Source organism: Rosa rugosa, chromosome 3 (assembly GCF_958449725.1).
Source record: "Rosa rugosa chromosome 3, drRosRugo1.1, whole genome shotgun sequence".
NCBI lineage: Eukaryota > Viridiplantae > Streptophyta > Magnoliopsida > Rosales > Rosaceae > Rosa > Rosa rugosa.
The window spans coordinates 53,607,786-53,631,860 of record NC_084822.1 but is presented as its reverse complement, the minus strand read 5'-3'; the positions used below and the strand labels follow the sequence as shown (position 1 = coordinate 53,631,860).

The 24,075-nt window shown below is 40.3% G+C and overlaps 6 protein-coding genes across 6 annotated transcripts; 4 read left to right on the top strand and 2 right to left on the bottom strand.

The window, feature by feature from the left end:
* Positions 1-1,392: 1,392 nt before the first annotated feature.
* LOC133735887 (lysine histidine transporter-like 8) lies at positions 1,393-4,289 on the top strand. Its single transcript, XM_062163336.1, has 5 exons — positions 1,393-1,889; positions 1,997-2,130; positions 2,732-3,168; positions 3,262-3,393; positions 3,476-4,289. Exons 1-5 carry the CDS (start codon positions 1,525-1,527, stop codon positions 3,956-3,958), a joined length of 1,551 nt encoding a protein of 516 aa, XP_062019320.1. The 5' UTR covers positions 1,393-1,524; the 3' UTR covers positions 3,959-4,289.
* Positions 4,215-6,018, bottom strand: LOC133735890 (uncharacterized). The gene is made up of 2 exons (XM_062163339.1): positions 5,708-6,018; positions 4,215-4,771 (listed from the first exon to the last, which is right to left on the bottom strand). The coding sequence occupies exons 1-2, from the start codon at positions 5,818-5,820 to the stop codon at positions 4,564-4,566; spliced, it is 321 nt and encodes a 106-aa protein (XP_062019323.1). The 5' UTR covers positions 5,821-6,018; the 3' UTR covers positions 4,215-4,563.
* Positions 6,019-6,032: 14 nt separating this feature from the next.
* Positions 6,033-8,912, top strand: LOC133735884 (lysine-specific histone demethylase 1 homolog 1). The gene has a single exon (XM_062163334.1). The coding sequence runs from the start codon at positions 6,180-6,182 to the stop codon at positions 8,583-8,585; it is 2,406 nt and encodes an 801-aa protein (XP_062019318.1). The 5' UTR covers positions 6,033-6,179; the 3' UTR covers positions 8,586-8,912.
* A 1,730-nt stretch (positions 8,913-10,642) lies between these two features.
* Positions 10,643-11,944, top strand: LOC133735889 (dehydrin COR47-like). The gene is made up of 2 exons (XM_062163338.1): positions 10,643-11,076; positions 11,177-11,944. Exons 1-2 carry the CDS (start codon positions 10,756-10,758, stop codon positions 11,687-11,689), a joined length of 834 nt encoding a protein of 277 aa, XP_062019322.1. The 5' UTR covers positions 10,643-10,755; the 3' UTR covers positions 11,690-11,944.
* Positions 11,945-16,662: 4,718 nt separating this feature from the next.
* Positions 16,663-20,453, top strand: LOC133735886 (neutral ceramidase 2-like). The gene is made up of 9 exons (XM_062163335.1): positions 16,663-17,062; positions 17,171-17,379; positions 17,462-17,758; positions 17,852-18,107; positions 18,249-18,507; positions 18,606-18,731; positions 18,882-18,945; positions 19,370-19,539; positions 19,670-20,453. The coding sequence occupies exons 1-9, from the start codon at positions 16,692-16,694 to the stop codon at positions 20,228-20,230; spliced, it is 2,313 nt and encodes a 770-aa protein (XP_062019319.1). The 5' UTR covers positions 16,663-16,691; the 3' UTR covers positions 20,231-20,453.
* On the bottom strand, positions 20,315-23,224 carry LOC133735888 (alcohol dehydrogenase-like 7). The gene is made up of 11 exons (XM_062163337.1): positions 23,083-23,224; positions 22,828-22,973; positions 22,573-22,709; positions 22,446-22,492; positions 21,917-22,245; positions 21,689-21,771; positions 21,522-21,597; positions 21,268-21,332; positions 21,031-21,126; positions 20,603-20,767; positions 20,315-20,512 (listed from the first exon to the last, which is right to left on the bottom strand). Exons 2-11 carry the CDS (start codon positions 22,886-22,888, stop codon positions 20,393-20,395), a joined length of 1,179 nt encoding a protein of 392 aa, XP_062019321.1. The 5' UTR covers positions 22,889-22,973; positions 23,083-23,224; the 3' UTR covers positions 20,315-20,392.
* Positions 23,225-24,075: the final 851 nt, after the last annotated feature.

Below are 24,075 nucleotides of genomic sequence, written 5' to 3'. Positions count from 1 at the left end.
GCCACACGACAAATGATTTACTTTTTTTTTCTTGGTCGATCATAGAAATGGTTGCTGCATCTCGTGCTCAAGTTAGTCATCACCAAATCGAATTTTGTCGGTTTTCTTTTCCAGTCTTTGGCTACTTATGGTGAAGAGGGAATAATAAAGTACAGATTATATATCTTTAGCTCTGTTTTAATATCGACATTCAGATAGCAAAGAGTAATGAAACAATACATAAATGGGAGAAAAAATATTAATTTAGAGAGCTTGAAAGTATCCTTCACAAAAGCAACCATACAGAACCGTGATCCAAGTAGGAATTGCCACGAAATTAACAGATAAAGACTCATTATTTTCTTCATGCAGCCTCCATTGAATATCTTTTATGCGACTTTAATTTATATGCGGACCTTTTATGAATAGTTGCAACTTTTAACATCATATGGAATTATGGGACATTAGGACATGCACTACACAACGAAAAAGGAAAAGTAGAGAGAAATTATTTGAATAGGGTCGGTCAGGAAGTGAACAGGGCGAAGAAACAAGGAAGCTCTCAGCCGGTGAGTGCTCAAGTCTGCAGAAAACTAGAGGTTGCAAAGTACTGAAAGTAGATCGATGATGTAAGCAGCTACCAAAACCAAACCTACCAGTACCATCTCGATTATCACAAAACTTAATTACTTTATTAGTACAATGCTAGCTAGTTAAGATTTATATATGTAAACAGGAAGGCCGCCAGCTTAACTGTACAAAGTCTACAACTCTACATGCACGAAGACTGCTCAGTCTCGAGCAGGCTTAACTGTTTAAAGACGCTGGATATCATAATGAATTAATAGATTAGTTTTGTATTAACCATAGCTAGCTAGCTAGGGTTTAGAAGTTAGAGAACTGTAGGAAGTAAATTTTCACTTTCCCACACGTTAGGGTACTGATTTTTGTTTCTTTACTAATGTAAGAGCATAAGGCAGACCACATAATTTAATATCACTTAAAAGCTATTTATTTCTAAATACGTACGTGTTTACTAAAATTTCACTTTTCGCCTTTTCGGTAATATATACCTACTAACGCAAAGATGAATTAGTGATTGCAGTGTACAAATATATATGCATGGCTAGCTAGCTGGCATGTTACATTACATACTCGATCTGAGAAGCAATTTCATCAGTCAAGTAGGAAGGAAGTGTTCTGTAATACAAAAAGTTTCAAAGTTACTAGGGAATGCTAGGTTGTTGAAGACTTTTTCTTAAACGACAAGCAAAGACTCGAAAAAGAAAAAGTGTTCAACGCCATTACAGTAGATTAGCAGCCAAACATACCCCATGCTAGTCAAAAAGATTCTATTTTAGAAACCTGCCCCCACCCTTCCACATCACCACTTAGGTCATAACTCACCAGATACTACTCGATCTATTTCGATCACCCGCACTCACCAACCCCTTACCCAGCAGCTAGCTCTCTCTTATATATATATTCATCATTGGCCTTCACCACTTTAAAAATCAGTGATCATCTAAACACAGTTTATCAGATATGAGTAGTGAGGTGACGGAAGTGAAATCGAACTCAATGACGGCAAGGAGGGCAGCAGATTCAGAAATCGAAGCTGCGGCAGCCGATATGTCAAGCCCAGCTGGTCCACCAAAAACGCCTAAGAGCCCTTTTGCTTCGCGTTTTATGAGTACTCCTCTTGCCAGCCCCATGAAAAAGGCCATTGTAAGCATGCAAGGCTACTTGGAAGAAGTTGGACACTTTACCAAGCTCGATCCTCAAGACTCCTGGCTACCCATCACCGAGTCGAGAAATGGTAATGCCTACTACTCGGCGTTTCACACGCTCAGTTCCGGAATCGGAGTTCAAGCCCTCCTCCTTCCGCTGTCTTTCACTGTTCTCGGTTGGTAAGTAGTATATAGAACCGAAACCCTAATGCATAAGTAAGCATACCTTCAATTTAGTCCTCGATCGATCAATTATTTTATTTGGCTTATATGGTAAGTACTTGCAGGGCATGGGGAATCATATGCCTCTCAGTGGCTTTCATGTGGCAGTTGTATACTCTGTGGTTACTGATACAGCTCCATGAATCGCAATCTGGGATGCGCTACAGCCGATACCTCCGCCTTTCCATGGCCGCTTTTGGTATGCACTATTACCATGAATCCTAGCTCATCGATCTTCATCATCTCATCCCATAATTCTTCAAGCTAGCAAAATCAAAGTCTTCTGAAAATTATTGATTGATTACAATAATAATTACCAAGGCAACTTTGAGGGTTCATAATATAAATGAAAAGCAATGCATGCATGCTTGACAAAACTGTAGCAAATCTCAGGATCCGAAATATATAATTACCATTATTCGCTTTAGTGAGAGTGGAATGATTAGTGGTCCTCAATTTACAGATTTATTTTTACTTTTAAACCCTATCGCTAACTACTTTAACATACTATATTTTTACTTTTAAACCCTATCACTAACTACTTTAACATGCTATAAAGATATACAAAAAGATGAAGCTAGCTCTTCATAAAATTATGTAATGTGTTTTAAGGTATCAGAAAAGCAATATGCCTCAATAAAAGTTTACAATATGTTGATCATTTGTTTGATTGGGGGGAAAAGAGACCTGGGAGTGCCCTGGTCAAAACCTAAAAGCTTTCACTCTTATAGGGAACTGTTAATTCCGTCATCTTCGTCGGCACAGTATTTAACGGCAGGTTAACGTTTTATGACTGGCAGGTGAGAAACTAGGGAAGTTGCTGGCGCTGTTTCCAATCATGTACCTCTCCGGTGGCACGTGTGTGACCCTGATCATGATTGGTGGTGGAACCATGAAGATTTTTTACCAAATCGTTAGCGGTAATAATACAAGTCCTTTGACCATCCTGGAGTGGTACTTGGTGTTCACCGGCATGACCATTGTTCTTGCTCAGCTTCCTAACCTCAACTCCATTGCCGGGGTTTCGCTAATCGGAGCAATCACTGCTATAACTTACTGCACTCTCATTTGGATTGTTTCCATTACCAGAGATAGGCCAGCGGGTGTTAACTATGACTATCCATTTCTTCCTCCCCAAGCAAAATCTGATCCAGCTGCTTCGGTTTTTAGTATTCTCAATGCGCTTGGGATCACTGTCTTTGCTTTTAGAGGCCACAATCTTGTGCTCGAAATACAGGTAAAATGTTTAAAACCATTTGAATTTTGATTACGTTAACCCTCTCTATCTTGCTGACGGTTAATTTGATGCTGATATGGGTTTTATTTGCAGGGGACTATGCCTTCAAGCACAAAGAGCCCTTCGCGTTTGCCAATGTGGAAAGGGGTGAAGTTTGCATATCTCATCATCGCAATGTGCTTGTTTCCCCTTGCAATTGGCGGCTACTGGGCTTATGGAAATTTGGTAAGAACTGTAAGATACATGGTTTAAACTTTAAACTATTAGTTGGAGTATCCACTAATGTAATATGATTATTCTGTGGCAGATACCATCAAACGGAGGAATGTTAAATGCCTTGAACGAGTATCATGGACACGATACGTCAAAATTTGTGCTAGGTTTTACGAGCCTGCTGGTTGTGGTTAACTGCCTAACCTCGTTTCAAATATATGCAATGCCGGTGTTTGACAATCTGGAATTCAGATATACTAGCTGCATGAACAAACCCTGTCCACGGTGGCTCCGCGCAGGGTTCAGGATTTTGTTTGGCTGCTTCGCCTGTTTTATTGCAGTGGCACTACCCTTCTTGCCAAGCTTGGCAGGGTTGATTGGAGGAGTTGCAGTACCAATCACATTAGCATATCCATGTTTCATGTGGGTACTTATAAAAAAACCTCCTAAACATATCGCAATTTTCAATTGGGTACTGGGATCCTTGGGGATAGTCCTTAGTATCTTGATTGTCACCGGAGCAATTTGGAATATAGTGACCATCGGAATAGAAGTTCACTTCTTCAAGCCTGAATAAGTAATAGCAACAAGGGCATCACAAAGTCAAGTAATGAAGCTTAGCTTCTACAAAGTATGGTGTTAATGTATATCTTCAACCAGCCTCCTCCTATTAACGTTAAACTACCATATGGATCTCTTTCAGTTGGTTCCTGCCAGTGCCTAGTAAAAGGAACATACCCAACCCTGATCAAACAGAAGGTACACACTACTTCAACTGTTCGAATATCTAAAATAACTGTACAACATCCTGCATAACACTCTGGGTACGAATCTGAAATGTAATAACAGTTTGTTTCTTATGTCATTGTATTGTTGATAAGTAAGATAAACATCAATCTCTCAGTAGTTTGTAGGCCAAAAAACGTAAACCCTCACTAGTAGCAGAAAAGCAACCGTACCTTCAACTAATCATTCTTCCTCCCTTGCGTATTCTTTCTATCTTGAAAGATGAGCATGCCACTTTGATCAGCATCTTCAAGAGTAATCACATCAAGTACTTTCTACTTTTGAAGGTGTGATTACACACTAAAAACAAAAGAAGGGATAGTCGGGATACAGATCAATTGCAATGGCCAAGAACTTCCATGGCTAACTTCACGTACTGCGTGTCTCCATCTGGTATTACATAGATAATGGAAGAAGCATCCTTCGTTTCTTTTTCCTAGCCAACTTCACTTGCCTAGTAACTTTTATACACAAAAGCAAAAGCATTGCGATACATAGTAGGATGAAAGCAAGTCGCATATGCCTGAAGTACAATGAAACTGCTGAAAACACCAGGAAAGCTAGAATTACCAATTCCCATATTACAAAGAGCACAACATCTACCCTGCATCCAAAAATTGGGAGAAATGAAACAAATAAGAGATATGATCATGATTAAAATGAGCCAAAAGAGTGAAAATGCAAACATAATGTGTTTATACGTTTACATGGATCAAAATGTTACAGTTAAAACACTAAACTAATTACTATTTCCCAGTATGGAAAAATGAAGCTCATCAAGTATAAAAGGCAGGAGAACATCAAAAATACAATATCACGTCAACAAAAGCCCACAAACTATCACTGCAAGATAACCATGACTTCTCTAGTTATCTGTGATGAAAATTTGTTAATAAGAATGATATAGCAACAAACACCTCGCGATTACAGAGACCCTCACAATTCATATGCTTAGACCAGCTTTATCAGAATAAACAAAAGAATATGCATCCCCATGCTACCACTCTGCAATAAGCAAAAATCAACAACGTTCCGAGCATGCACAACAACAATCAAAGCATAAGTTCTTCCCTAGTAGGAATCCCTATCTTATTCTTATAGATCTAAAGGGACAGCTCTATGGCAGACAGCCACTCCGAACCACAGGCTACACCAGCAGAAATCTCTGGTCATCATTATATTCTCCGCCTCTAAAATTTACTTCCTTTCAACTATTCATATAGTAATCAAGACAGATTACCTAGCTTCCAGACTACAATCATCAAAAAGTGAACCAAAAAAACTTAAAAATTAAAAAGCTAGACCCTTTTACATAGACATAACAATTTAGCTTCAGCAACTCAGGAAGGCTGCCTCAAATTAAAAATTAACCAACTGGCAAAGCAAAACCAGAACAAGAGCTGATCTATCTCAAACAATACAGGTAACGAATCAAGTTCTTACGCACATAGATCCCTCAATCACAGAAACCAAGCAAAAATATCACAAATTTAAGCATAGATGAAATCGAAAATTGATAACAAGGCGAAATCCCTCTCACCTTGACAAAGTGTGGTTAGAGGTGGATGAGAAGAAAGAGACGGAGGCCCAGTCATGCTTCGATCGAATCTGATACTCTCGCAACTGATCTGCCAGATTCGATCGCGTTATCATCTCTTCCAAGCCCTTCGCTTTCTATTTCTTTTCAGAGAGATCGGAGTCGGAGGCCTTCTTTTCTTCAACGGCGGGAATTGCACGTCGCTGCACCGGCGGAATTAAACGTCGCCGTTTTCACAACCGTCGCTGGCTTCACGGCGGAATTGAACGTCGCCTGGGTTGAGAGCGAATCACCGTTCCGTGGACCTCCTCTCACTATAACTCTCTTCCCTTTCGCTTTTTATTCGTTTATTGTTTTTCCAGGTCGGCCAGGCCCAACAAAACTTTCTTAGGCCCAAGCCCAACAGAGCTAAAACTGTAATTAGGGTTTGGGTAAAGTAGGACGGTTCTACACACGAGATGAGTGACACACCCATATGGAAGCAGCGGACCAACCCCAAAACCCCTCCGATAACCAAAACGACGTCGTCTCCGGCGATTCCTCGCCGGAAACTGACCTCACCCGCTCATCGAGCCCTCAGGAAAACAACCAAAACGATTCACAGAACCAGTCCTCGGAAAACCCGTCGGCACCACCGCAAGCGCCCATTTCGGACTCTCAAGATGACTCCTCCGAACCCATCCCTGAAGACACCCCTAATGAACCGCCTCAAAACCCCGCCGGACCGGGTCCAGCAGAGACCACCAGCCTTCCGGCGAAACGACGCCGTCGCAGGAAGAAGTTTTTCACGGAGCTGATCGGCACTCCGTCGATGGCCAAGAGCCGCCGGACCGACCTCAACAAAGAGGTCGACACCGAAGCCCTGATCGCACTCTCGGTGGGGTTTCCGGTAGACTCGCTCACAGAGGAGGAGATCGAGGCCAACGTGGTCCCCACCATCGGCGGAGTTGAGCAGGCCAACTATATCGTCGTCCGGAACCACATTCTGTCCAGGTGGCGGTCCAATGTTTCGTTCTGGTTGACCAGGGAGCTGGCTCTGGAGTCGATTCGGCTGGAGCATAAAGGATTGGTCGACAAAGCTTACAATTTTCTGGTGGAGCACGGCTACATCAACTTCGGGCTAGCTCCGGCGATTAAAGAAGTGAAATTGAGGTCGTTTGATGGGTCTGAGAGGGGCAATGTGGTAATTGTGGGAGCTGGTTTGGCCGGTTTGGTGGCGGCCAGGCAGTTGGTGTTTTTGGGGTTCAAAGTTGTGGTATTGGAAGGCAGGAGTAGGCCTGGAGGGAGAGTGAAGACGAAGAAAATGAAAGGGGAGGGATTGGAGGCTGCAGCTGATCTCGGTGGGAGTGTCCTCACCGGAATAAATGGGAACCCACTAGGGGTTTTGGCTCGGCAATTGGAGCTGCCTCTTCATAAGGTGAGGGATCTTTGCCCTCTTTATTTACCAGATGGAAAATCTGTGAATTCTGAAATTGATGATAGAATAGAGGCTTCTTTTAATAAGTTGTTAGATAGAGTTTGTAAGCTTAGACATGCAATGATTGAGGAAGTTAAGTCTGTAGATGTTCCGTTAGGGACTGCACTGGAAGCTTTTCGAAGAGTGTGTAATGTGGCTCAGGATCCGCAGGAGAGAATGCTCTTGGATTGGCATCTTGCTAATTTGGAATATGCAAATGCCACCTTGATGTCTAATTTGTCAATGGCGTATTGGGATCAGGATGATCCCTATGAGATGGGTGGTGACCATTGTTTTATTCCCGGAGGCAATGAGACCTTTGTGCGAGCCCTTGCAGAGGGCCTTCCAATTTTCTATGACAGGACTGTGGAAAGTATTAGGTATGGAACTGATGGGGTTTTGGTTTACGCAAATGGCCAGGAGTTTCGAGGGGACATGGTTCTTTGCACTGTGCCATTAGGTGTGCTTAAGAAGGGGTCAATTGAATTTGTCCCAGAGCTTCCACAAAGGAAGAGAGATGCAATTCAGAGTTTGGGATTTGGATTGTTGAATAAGGTTGCCATATTGTTTCCTTATAACTTTTGGGGTGGAGACATTGATACTTTTGGGCATTTGACTGAGGATCCGTGTATGAGAGGAGAGTTCTTTCTGTTTTATAGCTATTCTTCTGTGTCAGGAGGCCCTCTTCTAGTTGCGCTTGTTGCAGGAGATGCTGCCATTAAGTTTGAGCTGATGTCTCCCGTGGAATCTGTGAATAGGGTGTTGGAGATACTGAGGGGCATTTTCCACCCGAAAGGTATTGCTGTTCCGGAACCTATTCAGGCAGTGTGCACTCGGTGGGGGAAGGATGACTTTGCATACGGGTCATATTCATATGTTGCAGTAGGTTCTTCAGGAGATGATTACGATATTCTTGCAGAGAGCATTGGGGATGGGAGAGTATTCTTTGCTGGAGAGGCCACTAACAAGCAGTATCCGGCAACAATGCATGGAGCCTTGCTCAGTGGGATGAGAGAGGCTGCTAACATGTTGAGAGTAGCTAAAAGAAGGTCAATAATCCCCTCACAGAAATTTAATAATGCTTCCGAGGACAATGAGGATTTGGATAAATTATTTGATACCCCTGACTTAACATTTGGGAGCTTCTCTGTTTTGTTCGATCCCAGGTCATCGGATCCTGATTCTTCATCCCTGTTTAGGGTTAAACTCGGAGGGGAAAAGTTGGACATGGGATGTTTCAGTTTGTATGGCTTAATATCAAAGAAGCATGCCTTCAAGCTGAGAGATGTAGAAGGTGATGGGAACAGGATGACAATGTTGAATTTTGAATTCGGAGTGAGGCTGGTTGGGAGAAAAGGTCTGAGTGGTGTTGCGGAATCTCTGATCACCTGCATTAGATTAGCAAAATCAGGTATGAAACAGTAGTAGGTCGGAGCTGTTTTTGCATAGTGAATCAGATCATTGGTTTCAACAGCCGGAGGGAATTCAAATTCATGGTTAATTGTTGTTGTAGTAAAAGTAGTTTCTTATGCCAAGAAGACTGGAAGACTGAAGTGATTCTTGTTGGTCATAGAGAACCACTGCAGTTGTTTAACATTGGGCTTTTTCCGAGTCGGTTGGTAATTCTTTTTTAGAAGTGAATAACTGATCGTGAGTTCTTTATTTATCCCCACATTGACATTGTTGTACATTCCTCAATTTAGTTGCAGTATCATTTTTCTATTTATTTATTTATCATATATCATTTTTCTATTTAGATTGCATATGCTTTAACGGTTTAACCTTGTTCGGGGTTGTTTGGATACTTCAAATCTGAAGTTGGGCTGGTTGGCCCAAATCTGGATGTATAACGATGTCCACAGAACCGTATGTGAGCTTTTGGGCCCAATGACTAGTGATTGATCTTTTGCCTAATGCTGAAACCCAAATGATTTTTCTTATAATGTTTATTGAACTTTCTAAATAATGTTTGCAGAGTTTCTTATTAATAAATAAATAAAAATTTCTCCAGTTTCCCTTTACCTCATTGGTCTTGCCCACCCTTTCTTCTTCAATTGTTGGAGAGGAAGCAAATTGGACAACTAGTATTCTTTTTTAATTGCTATTCTCTCTGCCGTAAAAAATTATTCACCATCGATTACACTGTTATGTGAAATACATTTTATGCACCTTAGTTGTTTTTAAAAAGTTAAATCATCAAGTTCCATCTTCATCCCAAAGCCGCTATCACTTCCTCTCTTTCTGTGCAGCCTTCTCAGCACAACTTTCATTTTAGCGACACCATGAGGGTCAAGTGAAAGAAGAAGCGCATGAGGAGGTTGAAGAGGAAGCGCCTAAAGATGAGACAAAGATCCAAGTAGTCGCCATCATCGATCAATGTTCAACTCTCCGGAATTTTCATGTTTTTGTGTTTCTAATCAAGTAATCAACATCGATTAGTAGGATCTTTTATAAATTTGTACATTGTTTGAACACATTTTGCATAATTCAGTCGGTTTTGAACCTAAAAAAGAAAAAATGCTCATTGTCATTTCGCTTCATGTAGAGCATGTTTTTAAGTAAAAAATAGGTAAATGTCTCAACTTATAAATCTCATTTTCATTAATTAAGCGAAGGATTTATGACGAAACTACTTATCTTTTCACTTCAAAAATTAATTTAAGTACCACGTCATGTGCATTGACACGTGCAAATGTCGGGTCGTAATCATCCAAGTAGGATATAATTGATTAATTTCTATATCTAATCAAATAAAGAAACTTAAATTGATTCTCGCTTCATAGTTGAAAAATTAAAAACGGTACGACTCTTTGATATTGTGGGCAAGTGGCAACCCCAAAGCCCAAACGGCCCACAAGGCAACGTATTCCAAGTAAACGACAATCATCAAATTATAAAAGCGATAGAAAATGAAGCTTACGGTGCACCTGCCAATCCCCAATCTCAAAACCCCCCTCCCTCCTCCCAAAGCAAAGTGCCACGTGGGCCACCTCCACGCACCGCCCCTGTCAAATATCAAAGGCCGACACTGCAAGGGCCCCACATCTACCGTCCCCCACGTTACGTCTGACACGTTGCGCGCACTTATTGGCCATAGGCCTACTGCTCTTGCCACCACTAGTACACCGTGTCCCTCTCTCTTTAGCCTTTCGCCTTTTGACTGTTTGGTTTCCATTACGCCTCCGCTTATCATACACGCAGAACTCGCTGGCATTCAGATGGCACATATGCCCTACGGACACGTGTCAAGCATCCATAGCGCGTGTTGGATTCCAGCGCGTGAGACTAGTCTGTTCTTTTTTATTTTGTGCAACGCAGAGGTCGGTTATACGAACAGAGTGCCAAATGGGTATTACTAACTTATCAAAAAGAAAGAAAGGAGGATTTGGATTGGGCCAGCTAATTTTGAAGCCTTTAATTTACTTAATCGCGTCACGTCCGTGTAGGATGGTGCTATAAAAGCTCACAGCCTGACTGAGCTTAGCCTCATCACAAACACAAAGCATTTCACCACTTGTCTAAGAAAACAAAAGCCTACTAGCTTATTTGCTTCGTTCATTGCTTGTTATTTGTGTTTTAGAATCGATTTTTAAGAATGGCTGGTGAGTACAACAAAAGCCACGAGTACGAGACCAAGGCCGAGGAGGGCGGTCCAGTTGAGACCCAGGATCGTGGGTTATTTGATTTCTTGGGTAAGAAGAAGGAGGAGGAGAAGCCTATTCATCCTGAACAGGAGGAGGTGATTGTCACCGAGTTCGAGAAAGTCAAGGTGTCTGAGCCTGAGCCAGCTTATGTAGACTGCAGCAAACCTGCAGAGCATGGTTATCATCATGAGGAACATAAGGAGGAGGAGGTGGAGAAGAAGCACGAAACTCTATCCGAGAAGCTTCGCCGATCCGACAGCAGCTCTAGCTCGGTAAATCACCTTTTTTAAGTTTGAATGGGTTTGTTTTTCGGATGATCCTTCTTTTAACACATTACCTGAACTAACAATATATTGGATAATGAATTTGCAGTCTAGCGACGAGGAAGGAGACGACGAAGAGAAAAAACAGAAGAGGAAGGAGAAGAAGGGACTGAAGGAAAAGATCAAGGGGAAGATCTCCGGCGACAAAGAAGAAGAGAAGAAACACGGCTACGAGCAGGACACTGAGATCCCGGTGGAGAAGTTCCACGAGGAACACGGCCATCCCTACGATCACGGCCCAGTCGTCCACCACCATGAGGAGCCAAAAGTTGAACCAACTGCTGTGTACGGAGAGGAGGAGAAGAAAGAGGACGAGAAGAAGGGTTTCCTTGAGAAGATCAAGGACAAGCTTCCCGGACACAAGAAGCCAGAGGATGGTCCAGTTGCGTCTCCACCACCGCCGGAGTATGAAAATGTTGAGCCTGCTTATCATGAAGGTGAGGTGAAGGAGAAGAAGGGTTTATTGGAGAAGATCAAGGAGAAGATTCCCGGGTACCATCCCAAGACTGAGGAAGAGAAGGAGAAGGAAAAGGAGAAAGAGAAGCCAACTGGTTCTTACTGATAGGTTTACTTTTGTGTCCGAAAGAGTGATCGATGATGATGGTGTGGGGTGTTGGCGTCTTTAGTTATTTTCTGGGTGGTTTTTCTTTTTGAAAAAAAAAAAGTATATATAGGGAAAATGTTTCATCTATATCTGCTTATTTGTAAGTTTGTTTATTAGTTAGGAGTTTATGTTTTCATATTAAGGTCATCATTTTCTTATTTTGTTTGTGATTTAAAAATTGTTGTTAATAATATTCCTATTGTATTTTCTTTAGTGTGGAACTTTCTTTATTATGCTCAAGTACTGCTCTCATAATGCTCACTGAACCCACATTTTTCCAGAACAGGAATAAAGTGAGATTGAAATGGAGTGAGTAGAGGTTAGGAAGGTGCTTTGCTTGAGACTTAGGGAACTGCTTGTTCAACAAATAATAGTATATGGGGCCAACAAAACCAAATGAATTTACTAATGTAGTATTGTGTGCATGATAGATAGTGGGCTGAGCAAGTTAAGGACTTTAGCAATGTAATATGACTATACGAGCCGGCCTCTCTAGAGTTTTTGACTAAAAAGTAAAGCATTTTTGAATGGTTTAGAAGAATTTAAGTTTCCATTTTTGTAGTTTTGGATTATTAAATTTAAAATGTGTTAAAAAAATGATTTGTGTTGTATGCATGGAAAAATCTGAAATATTTTAATCTCATTCCCATTCAAGAGCTTTCTCGATCGGCTTTCAACTTTGATCTCTTTAAAAAACCAATATAAATTTTTAGTTTTATTCAAAATAAGTTGATCAATTTTTTCATCAATATCTAATTATATGAGATCCAAGATATTGTTTTGATAATACAGGAATGATCTAAACAGATATTTAGTGGATGAATATGGACACAAACTCTGGAAAGGTTCAGCAGGATGAACGTTACCAATACCAATTTTCCACTTGTGGTGAGATTCTTAAGCTGCCTATTAATCCAGCAATCAATTCTTTCAGGCTAAGCAAGATATAAAGATGACGACGGTTTCAAAAATAACCATCATGCTGGCCACTCCTTCTAATAATTAATTAGATATTTCGATTTCATGCAATATATATAGTATTAACTTTCTGGTAGGGATCTTAATCATACACGTCATTTCCACTGGAGAAAATTCCAATCGAGTATGGGAGTGGGATCGCCATGTTTTATGGATTTTAGGTACAAATTCAAGTCGATCATCAACTCCATTTATACGTCCTGTATTTCATAACCGCATTTCTTCTTTTGAGGGAAGGAAAAAACAGTTCCAGAAAAAAAAAAGTGAAAAAAATGTAATGTCTCCCTCAAGCCTACAACAATAAGAGTAAATTGCGCGATCGACGCAAAATTAAAGGAGGGATGACCAAAATGAAAGCACAGTGGAGTGGTGGAACCGTCATGGACCATCTCCATCCTCCTCTTAATATTCCGAAAATTCTTCTACCCACCTAGGTGGGTGGTCATCCACTATGTTGTCGACAGATCTTGCTTCCTGAGGCGACTAAGCGATCTGAGCCATCTGATCAGTCTGTCAGCATCACTGTTAACATATAAGAGAAAATTTTACAAAGAGTACCCGAATTAATGCTCATTCTAAACTTTAGTACCCGACTATTCAAAACTATCACATTGGTACCCGATGTTTGAAATCCGACCCAACAATCGTACACGCCGTTACTAACGGTGTTAAGTAGCACATTTTGAGGGATATTTTAGTCATTTCATGTCTTAATCCAATATTTTTTTTAATTAAAAAAAATTATGAGACCAATTTTTTTTTTTTTTTTTTTTTTACATATGATGCAACTGGTCTCATAAATGGGGAGAAAATCAAGGAGAGAGAAACCAAGTTGCAATGAATAAAAAAAAAAATTGGATTAAGACATGAAGTGACTAAAATATCCCTCAAAATGTGCTACTTAACACCGTTACTAACGGCGTGTACGATTGTTGGGTTGGACTTTAAACATCGGGTACCAATGTGATAGTTTTGAATAATCGGGTACTAAAGTTTAGAATGGGCCTTAGTTCGGGTACTCTTTGTAAAATTTTCCCAAAAAAAAAAGAAGTAAAAAAGACGCAGAGAGTCCTGTAGTTCTCCTATTTTTAATCTTCATTGTCTTATTTTCAAAAATCTTCATTGTCTTTCCATCTTCTCCGACAGCATGCAGGGGCGGAGCCACATATAGGCCAGCTTGGGCACTTGCCTAGACTGAGTTTTTCTTGTTTACCTTGATTTATATATGTTGGCTTAAGGAAGCCACCTAAAACATAGCAGAAAAGGGCAAAACCAGATGAATCTTGCCTTACCTAGGCTGAGTTTTTCTTGTTTTCCTTGAATCTTGTCTTACCTAAGAAACTTTTCTGGATCCGCCACTGCTAGCATGGTGAAGTTTTTGAAGCCAAACAATGCTGTGATCCTCTTCCAGGGTCGCTTCGCCGGCTGCAAAGGCATCATTGTGAAGGCCATCGACGAAGGCATGCGCGACAATGCCTGGTCGCCGGAATCAAGAAGTACCCGAGCAAGGACTCGACGGTGAAGCCAGATCATGTTTGATTTAGAGTATGTGGGTTTAGGAATCAAATGTTTGATAGAATTTTATGGGTGAACAAATGGATAATTGTAGTAGATGGACAATTGAATTAAGAATTTGAAATCCCCAGGTGAGGAGCTTGAAGAAGAACCAGCAAAAATTCTCAGACGAAACGCGTTTACCAAGCTGAGTTTTTAGAAAACTGATTAACTTAAGACAATAATTACAATTCTATCGCCTTCTTTCAATTTCAAATAAGTTTCATTTTTTCCATCTTTTCTCTGCACATAGAAACTCACGATCCAATCCAGATCTATGGCACGTTTACTTACTTGGAATGGAAAATAATCATGAATCGGAGACAAGTGGAATGTGAGAATAAAGGAATTGGTATTGATTCCGGAGAATTGATTTCTAAACTCATCTTCCCCATTCGTAATCAAATTCCTGAGTATTCAGGAATCGATTCTTGATAAGGAGGTGGAACCTACATCTATTCCGATTCTTTCATGTGTTAGTAAACGTATGAATTCTTTTACCTGAAATCATTCTGATTCCTTTATGTGTTAGTAAACGCAAGAATGCTTTTACCCCGTAATGATTCATTCCCATTCCAAGTAAGTAAACATGCCCCTAATGGAATCTCATTATATTTAAGCAATCAATCCAAAGGAAAACTCCACCGTTGACATAGGTAATTACATATATTGATTAGATATGGATGGCGGAGACTTGTTGCAGATCTTCTGTTCCAATGTACTTCGATGAAATTTTGGATGAAGCTTTAGATCCGATATCTTGCTCTGGGTTGCAGATTCGACAGAGGCGCAAGATAATTTTGATTAGGTCTCATCTGCTCTGGTTTGCAGGCGGCGATGGAAATAAGAGAACAGTAAGGTCAACTTCTCGATTATAATCGCACATGAATATCGGATTTTTTGTTTTGTTTTTTGTTTCAGACGTACTGTCTGTTAACGCGTGCGTGCAGTGCACGGTCACAGAGCCCAGGTGACCACCCACTTGGGTGGGCTGAAGAGTCTCCGTTTTAATATTCGGAGCTTTCGTTTGGTATACGTTTAGTAACTAATCCTAAAGCTTTTCGAAGCTGAACACTGCTAGATTATCCCCACATTTTGTGGTGTAAAGTGTAAACTCCATTCTTCATACGTTGCCGGCTAAAGTCATAACAGTCATAATTGATCTCGATGACCCAAACCCATCATTGACTATGTCGATGCATGATACTCTGATGAGTATAAAGGTTACCCAAGGATAAACACGTATACTTAGAATTAGAGAAGAGGCAGATTGAGGTTTGCATAAGGAAAGAAACTAAAACATCCAAAAATTATAATTTCAAGGTGAACATGCAGCAGTCCTTTCTGATTTCAAGGTAACCGCTTCGTGATATTTATTATAAAAATGTTACATATTGTTCAAAATGACATTTCTGATAACATTCTCTAATATCTGAATTGGAGTAGTCGGCACAAATCATTAAATATATTAATTGCTTAATTTTGAATTTTAATTTAGAATTTGAAATGAAAAAATTCATTGAACAATGTATGAATAATATTTCACAGCTAATAAAAGAGGGTATGGTCACATACTGACAGGTGACAAACGATCAAGATAACCACTTATTAAAGCTTTTAAAGTCAAAGGCCACGAAATTCGTAGGTGCATGCTTATGAGATATGAATCCAGATTCAAATCCAACATTGACGTATCAACTGTTCCCCCCGCATGCCACCATTAAACTAGTAACATGTCCGCTATACACTGCTACCATTTTACTCCGAACCTCATAGTGACCTGCCTACAACAAGCCAAGAGTGGTTATATAGTCTCATCACTCTCATGGAAGTAGCAGCTACTATCTAGCTATGCAACACACTTTAAAATTTAGATAGGGATTTAGATATATAGATGAGAGGGAAATGTCTTTTGGCTTGCTGGTGCCTCTCTTTTGAAGAGAAACTTCTTGCATATCCGCATCATATGATTTCCGAAATTGTGTTCATTTTGGTCTGTACTCAGTAACTAATCGACCAAATAATTTTTGGCTAATGACCATTGAGTCTAGATTCAGACATGAAAACTCTCATTATCATTTTGTTCCACCTGATCTTTTATTTTTTACTTGATTACCTACGGGGTATATATTACTTGGAGGCTAAACTTGCATAATACCTAGAAAACCCCACAAAATGGACAAAGACCAAACGTTGGCCATGTTTCTTGCATTCGGAGCAACCAAGGAAAGAGATGCTTTTCTTTCTTGTGCCAACTCAAACTCCTTTGGCGCCTCTCGTCTTGGGTCGAAAAAAGCGATGGAAGTGATGAAGTCACAGCATACTATACCTAAGAGAAACAATAGTACATACCAAAATAAAATCAATAATTTATAACTAATCCTGAGCTATATAGTTCAACCTTCATGTACATACAACTCGCAACTCCATGGTATTGATGAAATTTAAATCAAACATGAAGATCAAAAGCAAATTTCCTCACACAAGGACACTCTTATCACTAACTGTTGTTGCTATATGTGTTATAAAATCAGTGAGTTGTACTTCTACTACTGATGATAATGGCGAGTTTTTGATCGGAGTTGGAAGCTATGACATGACCGGACCGGCAGCCGGAGTGGTCATGATGGGTTACGCCAACATGGGCCAAACCACTGCGGGTGTACATTTCCGGCTAAGGGCAAGGACTTTCATCGTGGCCGAGAGCTCCCAAGGTCCAAGGTTTGCCTTTGTTAATCTTGATGCAGGGATGGCTTCACAACTCGTTAATATTAAAGTGCTCGAGAAACTCAAATCAAGGTACGTCTAATATACCAATCCAATCAATATTATATTATTATTATTATTATCATCTTCAAGGTAAATGCAGGTTAATAGTTAAAATTTTCTTGTTCTTCGTTTTGAAAGGTTTGGCGATTTGTATACCGAAGAAAATGTGGCGATTAGTGGCATTCACACCCATGCAGGACCTGGAGGTTATTTGCAGTATTTTCTTTACTCTATATCAACATTAGGATTCATCCAAGAATCATTCGATGTCATTGTCAACGCAATTGTGCAAAGCATTGTTCAGGCTCATCATAACCTCAAGCCTGGTTCTATTTTCATCAACCAAGGTAACCGACCTACCTCATACAAAGTCTGTAACTTACTAGAAAACCTACTTAATTACTTCACCTTATTGATTTAATTTTATAGGGGATGTGGTAAACGCCGGAATAAACAGGAGTCCAAGCGCTTATTTGCTAAACCCAGCAGAGGAGAGAGCACAGTATCAGACCAACGTTGATACCCTAATGACTCTTTTGAAGTTTGTGGATGGTGCCAGTCAACAGAGCATTGGAGCATTCAGCTGGTTTGCCACTCACGGAACCTCCATGAGCAAAGAGAATAAGCTCATCAGTGGAGACAACAAAGGTGCAGCTGCACGGTTCTTCGAGGACCAGTTTGCTACAACTCCCATCAGAGCACCCTTCAACTCCTCTAGCAAACCAGGTAAGGAGTTAAAGCTCGTCAGAATACTCGGCAACATTAGTTGTTACAAACGTCGATCAATTACATTTACTAACTTTTAGTTATTGGTAATAGATATTGGTGAGTTAGTAAAGAAGGCGCAGACAATCAAAGCAACAGGAGGGCAGCGCTGCAGTAAAACGAGCAGCCAAGACTGCAAGGTGAGGAAGAACGACGGGTCACTATTCGTGGGAGCTTTTTGCCAATCTAATGTTGGAGATGTGACCCCGAATGTGCTCGGAGCATTCTGCACTGATACCGGAAGACCTTGTGACTTCAATACATCCTCATGTAATGGGAACGACCTGCTTTGCCTCGGCCAGGGACCTGGGTATTAATTACTGTTTAGAGTACCTTAAAATGACCTTCTTAGTGTCAAATGGCTTGCGCCAGAAGAAAGAGAGAAGAGGAATAACAACACTGTTCTAAATAACCAGCTTATGTGTGACTGTGATTTCGTGTTGTGCAACAGGTATCCTGATGAAATACTAAGCACCAAAATTATAGGGGAAAGACAGTTTAAGAAGGCAGCTGATCTATTTACATCGGCTTCAGAGAAATTAACCGGGGCTATTGATTACCGTCACGTGTACCTAGACTTTACGGATATTGAGGTTGAGCTAGAAGGAAACAAGAAGGTGAAAACATGTCCAGCAGCAGTTGGTGCTGGTTTTGCTGCTGGGACTACAGATGGACCTGGTGTCTCTGGGTTTCAACAAGGTGATACAGAGGTCAGCACTTTTTGGACCCAAAAAAACTTTGGTTTTTAGTCTCCAGGCATATCAGTCTTCTCTGCTTGCTTTAGTACTTACTACGGTTTTATTTACAGATCCCTGAAAAATATAGAAAACTTAGGGACGCACTGCAAAAACCTAGCGAATATCAAGTGGACTGCCAAGAACCCAAGAATGTTCTGCTTTCCATCGGTGAAATGTTTAAACCTTACGCATGGGCGGTAAGATTGACTTTCACTAGTTCTCATCATTCTCATTAACTTTTGCATAGATACATTATCCGGAAGACTTATAGTTTCTGTTTTGACTTGATTTAAACTAGAATACAGAAAAGTATTTATAATTGTTTCGACTTTATGATGCAACTGCAGCCTGCAATTGTCCCTATACAAATGCTCAGATTGGGAAAACTCATCATACTTTCTGTCCCAGGAGGTTGGTACTCTTTTAAAAAATTCACATCAGCATCTTTACAGATAGAAGAACTCTTGCTACTTTATGCTTGTGCTGATAGCAGCATGTGCACCATTGCATCAATGAAATGACTGTAGGCCATTTTTTGCATATATACTTGACCAGATTGCTAAAATTGAGCAATATAGAACCTATATTTCCCTCGAATAATTAAAACAGAGAACGTAGAATAAACCCCTACAAGTCCATTTACCGAGCTAAGCATCTAATTTCTAACAAGGTGGACTCATGTTCATTCCGGCCAACGATATTGAGGTTCTTCTCTTAAAATCTACTACACAAGTTGCATGTCTTAATACCAACGTACACCTTAAGCTGACCATCACAGGCTTTGACATTCACAAAGCATGTTAACAGCAGTGCTATAATGGTTTTTAACTTGCAGAATTCACCACAATGGCGGGGAGGCGGCTAAGGGACGCAGTAAAGGAGACATTGATAAGTAACAGCAAGGGTGAATTTGATGAAAACACCCACATAGTAATAGCAGGCCTTACAAATACTTATTCCCAATATATAGCAACTTTCGAAGAGTACACACAACAGAGATATGAGGTACATACTCAACCTAAAAAGAAGAACTCATCTCCTCAATATGTTTGGCATGAGATTCACCTAAATGGTCCTGGGTGAATAATAACTTAATTTTCTAACTGGATTCTTCCATATATTACTTCCTCTTCAGGCTGCTTCCACTCTCTATGGTCCTCACACATTATCAGCATACATCCAAGAATTTGAGAAATTAGCCAAAGCAATGGCCAAGGGAGAAAAGGTCATTTCTAAAGGTCCCTCGCCACCAGATCTTTCCTCTGTACAAGTCGAAGTCTTACTTGGACCTTTTGGAGATTCGCCTCCACCACATACAAAGTTTGGAGATATGAAACAAGATATCATTATACCAAAAAGTGGATCATTCAGAAAGGGAGATTTGAATAGACCAAATGCCACATTTTGGAGTGCAAACCCAAACTATGACTTGTTGACAGAAGGCACATATGCTGTGGTAGAGATGCTTCAAGGGGATAACTGGGTTCCAGTTTACGATGATGATGATTTCTCCGTGGTTTTCAAGTGGAATAGAGATGACAAGGGATTATATAGTGCAGCAACCATAGAATGGGAAATACCAATTTATGCAAATTTGGGGGTGTACAGGCTCAGGCATTTTGGTTCATCAAGGAAAAAGAAGGACTCCCCCATCACTTACTTCACTGGTGCATCTAGTGGGTTTGCAGTGTCGTAATATCTATTTAGTAATTTCTTCCGTACATATCCTACTAATAAAAAATAAGAAGAGCTAGCAAAATTGAAACTTATGATAATATGGTTTCATTATTTATGTGTTTAGATGGTGGTTCCTTATTAAAAACTGAAATATTGCATGTAAAAGTAAAGGCTGTTTCTCTTACTGGTTGTTCATACAGATTACACAACGGAGACATTTCCCTTCAATGAGTAAATCAAAAGCTTTGTTGATGTCTTCAAATGTCACCTCATGTGTCACAAACTCATCTAGTTGTAGTTCCTGGTAGAATGAAAAGCTAAATCTCAAAATGACTTCCAGGTATAACTTAGGCAAAAAGCAATTAAAACAGACAGTTAACTGCTAATTCACCTTGTTGATGTAGCGATTCAGGAGCACAGGGATATCCGACTTAGGTTTGAGTCCTCCAAAGAAGGATCCCATGAGGGTTTTACCCTTATGAAGCACATCGTATGAAGGAAGGGTCAACTGCGACCCTGGCTGGTCCACACCTAATACAATTGTTTTTCCCCAACCCTGAAGTTAAAAGCAAGATGCTTAATATAAGTTTAATACAATGGAATTACAGCTGCATTGCTGCCTAATCTCATCCTGATGTGAGTTAACACGTTCATAAACTATGAAGTCTAAGATACATAAGGAAATCTACAGAAACTAGACTCGCTGGATCTGTATAATAAGAGATCACATTCTTGAAGATTTAAAGTTACGATAAGGCATGACACTATGAAAGTGAAAGAGAGCACGCCCGTGTGTGTGTGTGTAAGTGAGAGAGAGACCTTCCGGCAGCAAGCATAAGCTTGTTGCACCAGTGATGCAATTCCAACACATTCAAAGCAATAATCTGCACCCCCGTCAGTCATCTCAATCATCACCTGCTTTACATGTGAAAAAGAACAAGTGTGCCACCAAAAACATATTCATTAGCAGAAATGAAATATTAATGTCAAGAATAAAGTTCATACGAATACAAAAAGCTAACAACGAAGACTCCAGAAAGCGTTTATGAGAAAGACCTCTGTCACAGATTTATTCTCACAATTTGCAGGGTTGATGAAGTCAGTGACTCCAAACTTCTTTCCTGTGTCAACAAGAAACAGCACACTATTATTATCCAAATCCTTGCAAAGAGAAACAACATAGCATGATCTGATTCAGCAGATCACATTTGCCTTCTGTGAAGAAGGATATCTGTGGCATAGATGAACAAGAATACAAAGCTCATCACTGCCTAATGTAAATCAAGTACTTCCCAGTATGATGCAAATACCAATTTCAAATTTGTCTTGGTTAACATCCACCCCGATAATTCTAGTAGCTCCACACAGTCTTGCACCCTCTGCCACCTGGATAATTCAAGCATGGTAATATGTAACAGGCTCTGAGGAGGAAAAGAAATAAAATGATATATCTAGACTAAGTTCTGAAAATGCATACAGCCAATCCAATTGAACCAAGCCCAAATATAGCCACAGTTGATCCCGGCTCCACATTTGCTGTTCTCCAAGCAGCACCAACCCCTGAAACCAGATTTGTGAAATTTTGGTGAGATATCACAAGCCAAAAAAGGACGGAGTTTCTAAGTACATTTCAAATCTAAAAAATGCAAACCATCCCTCCAGGTCAAGAAAAATACCAAACGAATATAAGGAATTTCAAGTCTACCTGTTGATACTCCACAACCTAGAAGGCCTGCAGCCTTGGTTAAAGGTATTGCAGAGTCAATCTTTGTGAGATGGGCTATGTCCACCACTGTATACTCGCTAAAACTAGATACAGATACAAAATGGTGTATAACCTCGCCATTGAGGTCTGTGAATCTGCTTGTCTCATGTCTTGGCATAAAAGGTGAGATCTTGAAGGGAAGTTTTGAACAAAGATTGCTCTTTGTTGATCGGCAATCTACACATTCTCCACAATCCGAAATCAATGTGGGGATGACAGTATCTCCTTCGGCTACCTCAGTCACATCCTCCCCAACACTCTCCACAACCCTACATGGCATCACCATTGACCATAGATCTTCAATGCTCATATTTTACATGCATTCTGTAAATGAAATTCATTTCATAACCTAAAGATGAATTTTTTTCCCCCTTATTAACGGTTTAAAAGATGTCTTAAACACAGGAAATATGGTCTAATAATTTGGAATTGAAAGATGAACAAAAGGTCGCACAGTGTTGGAGCTCACCCAATAGCTTCATGACCGAGAATTCTAGGGAAGACTCCAGGAAAGTCCTATATACATCAACAGCTTGTTAATATTCGAAATAGCAGCGTCAAGTATGAGTTTGAGGTGCTTAAAAAAAAAAAAAAACCTTCATTTTCCAAAAAGTGATATCACTGTGACACAGAGAAGTATAGACAATCCGAACGCGAACTTCATGGGGCATTGGCGGCGCCACCATGATCTCTTCCATCACTAGTGGCTCACCTGGCTTGCGAGAGACCGCAGCTACAGTTTCGTATTAGCATTATTAGATATACAAGGATTTGGTCAGTTTCAGACTATATCCATTATCCAATGAAAGCAAAAGAGCTAATGATTTTGAACGTGTGATTAGAAAACGAACCTCTGCATCGAATAGGCTTCCCTCTGTTTCCACTTGACAACTTCTCATCCATGGCGGCCATAGTACTATTTGTGTCGGTGGCTGTAATACCTATACTTGACGAAGGGTCTCGGCTTTTTATACGGACAAAGGCGCCAATGGTGTTGCTACAGACATTGAAATTTACGGGAAAATTATTAATTCGGGTGTTTGCGTAAGGATCAATAGGAAAGTAATCACAACATGAATAGTAGTTGCGACAAGATTGATATTTACCAAACATGAAAATGGTAGCACTTCTACGCTTCCTAGCTAAGTTCAACTTATCTCCTATGGAGCCAACCAACCTTCCTCTTAAATTACATATATATCTGCTAGTATGAAATTTACCAGTTGAGAGTTTTACATCTAACTGCATTAACCTTATGGTTCCTAGCTAACTTATGTACTGTCTGTGTCGGTCACTGCAATCACTACGCTTGACTTTGGCCCAATTCTCGGCCTGTTATACGGACAAAGGAGCGAACGGTGCTGCAGTGTCGTTCTTTTTTTTTTTATCGGTGAAAAGGGGGCAAAAACCCAGCAATAAAGGAAAAGAAGAAAGCTAGCTAGCCTATAGGGCGAATACAAATAGCACGTGGCCAAGAAGTACCACTCAGATCATCTAACATGGAAGAGACGGCAGCGGCACTTCAGTAAAAAGATGATATTCAAGGTCCAAAGAAAGACTAAATTTTGCAAGGCAATCAGCGAGCATATCCTTCCCTCTATAAATGTGTATAATCCTTGATTCATCAAAAGAATCTAAGAGGAGTTTGCAACTGCAAATAAAAACTCCAAGAGGATGAAAATCGCAGCTGGTACTATGGAACAAGTTAATCAAAGTTTCAAAGTCGCACTCAACAATAAGATTTTTAATGCCTATCCCCGAAGCAATTTGTAAACCAAGCTAGACAATATTTCAGCTTCGAGAATTTGACCAACGCCAATATTAGTTGCAAAACCATGCACCCAATCTCCATTGCTGCATCTAATTACACCTCCACAATCAATTCTTCTGTTTTGACCAAATCTGGTGTCGTCAACATTTAATTTGAACCAACCCTGATCAGTTTTGCTCCACGCAAGGTGTTCAACCCGCCTAGGCAGTTTTGTGGGAGCATTTTGGTTGGCTTTATGACAATCCCAAGCATAAGAAAGGATGATATTCATAAAATTGCTTGGGAGAACAATGGAAGGCTTGTTGAAGGAAAATCGACTTAGTGTGCC

Bases quoted from the DNA above. Each gene is read 5' to 3' on its own strand.
- LOC133735887 (XM_062163336.1), top strand. From the start codon at position 1,525: ATGAGTAGTGAGGTGACGGAAGTGAAATCGAACTCAATGACGGCAAGG. The intron at 1,890-1,996 runs GTAAGTAGTATA...AAGTACTTGCAG, and splicing joins TCTTTCACTGTTCTCGGTTG to GGCATGGGGAATCATATGCC. The intron at 3,169-3,261 runs GTAAAATGTTTA...TTTTATTTGCAG, and splicing joins ATCTTGTGCTCGAAATACAG to GGGACTATGCCTTCAAGCAC.
- LOC133735890 (XM_062163339.1), bottom strand. From the start codon at position 5,820: ATGATAACGCGATCGAATCTGGCAGATCAGTTGCGAGAGTATCAGATT. The intron at 4,772-5,707 runs GTGAGAGGGATT...TTTTGGATGCAG, and splicing joins TCTAACCACACTTTGTCAAG to GGTAGATGTTGTGCTCTTTG.
- LOC133735884 (XM_062163334.1), top strand. From the start codon at position 6,180: ATGGAAGCAGCGGACCAACCCCAAAACCCCTCCGATAACCAAAACGAC.
- LOC133735889 (XM_062163338.1), top strand. From the start codon at position 10,756: ATGGCTGGTGAGTACAACAAAAGCCACGAGTACGAGACCAAGGCCGAG. The intron at 11,077-11,176 runs GTAAATCACCTT...ATGAATTTGCAG, and splicing joins CCGACAGCAGCTCTAGCTCG to TCTAGCGACGAGGAAGGAGA.
- LOC133735886 (XM_062163335.1), top strand. From the start codon at position 16,692: ATGGTATTGATGAAATTTAAATCAAACATGAAGATCAAAAGCAAATTT. The intron at 18,108-18,248 runs GTATTAATTACT...GTTGTGCAACAG, and splicing joins TGCCTCGGCCAGGGACCTGG to GTATCCTGATGAAATACTAA. The intron at 18,732-18,881 runs GTAAGATTGACT...ATGCAACTGCAG, and splicing joins TTAAACCTTACGCATGGGCG to CCTGCAATTGTCCCTATACA.
- LOC133735888 (XM_062163337.1), bottom strand. From the start codon at position 22,888: ATGGCCGCCATGGATGAGAAGTTGTCAAGTGGAAACAGAGGGAAGCCT. The intron at 21,598-21,688 runs GTATGCATTTTC...TGAATTATCCAG, and splicing joins TTGGTTCAATTGGATTGGCT to GTGGCAGAGGGTGCAAGACT. The intron at 21,127-21,267 runs GTCTTTCTCATA...CATGTAAAGCAG, and splicing joins AGAATAAATCTGTGACAGAG to GTGATGATTGAGATGACTGA.